The sequence below is a fragment of the Penaeus monodon genome, chromosome 23 (genome assembly GCF_015228065.2).
Source record: "Penaeus monodon isolate SGIC_2016 chromosome 23, NSTDA_Pmon_1, whole genome shotgun sequence".
Classification (NCBI taxonomy): domain Eukaryota; kingdom Metazoa; phylum Arthropoda; class Malacostraca; order Decapoda; family Penaeidae; genus Penaeus; species Penaeus monodon.
Genome location: NC_051408.1, coordinates 2,272,231 through 2,273,154, shown reverse-complemented (window position 1 = coordinate 2,273,154; position 924 = coordinate 2,272,231). Strand labels below are relative to the sequence as shown.

The 924-nt window shown below is 38.0% G+C and overlaps 1 protein-coding gene across 1 annotated transcript in view; it reads left to right on the top strand.

Annotated features, from left to right (window-relative positions):
- Nucleotides 1-924, top strand: part of LOC119587676 — a 5,462-nt gene that overhangs the window by 3,209 nt on the left and 1,329 nt on the right. The window contains exons 4-5 of the mRNA XM_037936356.1: nt 297-436; nt 698-883. Of these exons, the coding sequence (XP_037792284.1) occupies nt 297-436; nt 698-883 (326 nt within the window). The remainder of the gene's footprint in view (nt 1-296; nt 437-697; nt 884-924) is intronic.

Below are 924 nucleotides of genomic sequence, written 5' to 3'. Positions count from 1 at the left end.
GAAATTGGTTTTCCTCAATATTTAATTGTAAAATAGTCATTTCCTTATCTCTCACCCTGTTGAGTTGACTCAGAATGGTCTCCTAAATTTTACCTTTCGTGTGTTATCTTGCTCCCTTTCCCCACAGAAATTACAAGCTTCAGAATACTGCAAACACTAATGACAGTCAAAGTTACACAAATTATGGCACTCTGTCATTAGTGTCTTTCTGCTACTTCTTATATGGCCTTTTTTTTACACATCACATTTCCATGCTTTTCAAGTACATTTTGCTCCATTGTTCCATTTCCATGCAGAGATAGAGTTAAGGAATTCCTAGATCTGCGAGGTTGCAAGTATGCATATGCGAGTGAAAATTCTATCAGCAGTGCCAGACAAGTTCTTCTTACCCTGAAGCAGATGGGAGAAAATGCGTCATTCTTTTCTGATATTCAGGGTACCTGTTCTGTCTTCATTGTGATATACAGACACGTTTTTATATTAACTTAAGGTTTAAAGAGATGTGCTAAATTTTGTCACTAAATAATATGAATAGCATTTAGCAATCATTATTATTGTAATGGTTTGAGTATATAATTAGTTATTTCAAACTGTCTTTCTAAAATTCTTTTTAAAGAAATCCAGAATTGGACCTTTCCAATTGCCACAGTAACACTTTCAGGATGAATTTGACGGTTCTCCTCTTAACCTTGAACAGCATCAGGTAACCATATGAATTCGCTGGAGATGGTAGTAGCAAAGAAAGCTGAGGCAGCGGCAGTGGATTCCATCGCTTTAACCAACTACCTGAGCCGCTTTTACTACCAGGAATCAGAGCTGCATCTTCAGGAGTCTTGGGGACCTCTGCCTCCTCATCCTATACTGGTTAACACAAAGCTGCCAGGTAAGGCTTCTCTCTCTGCTCTTGAAAGATTTGAGGTGATT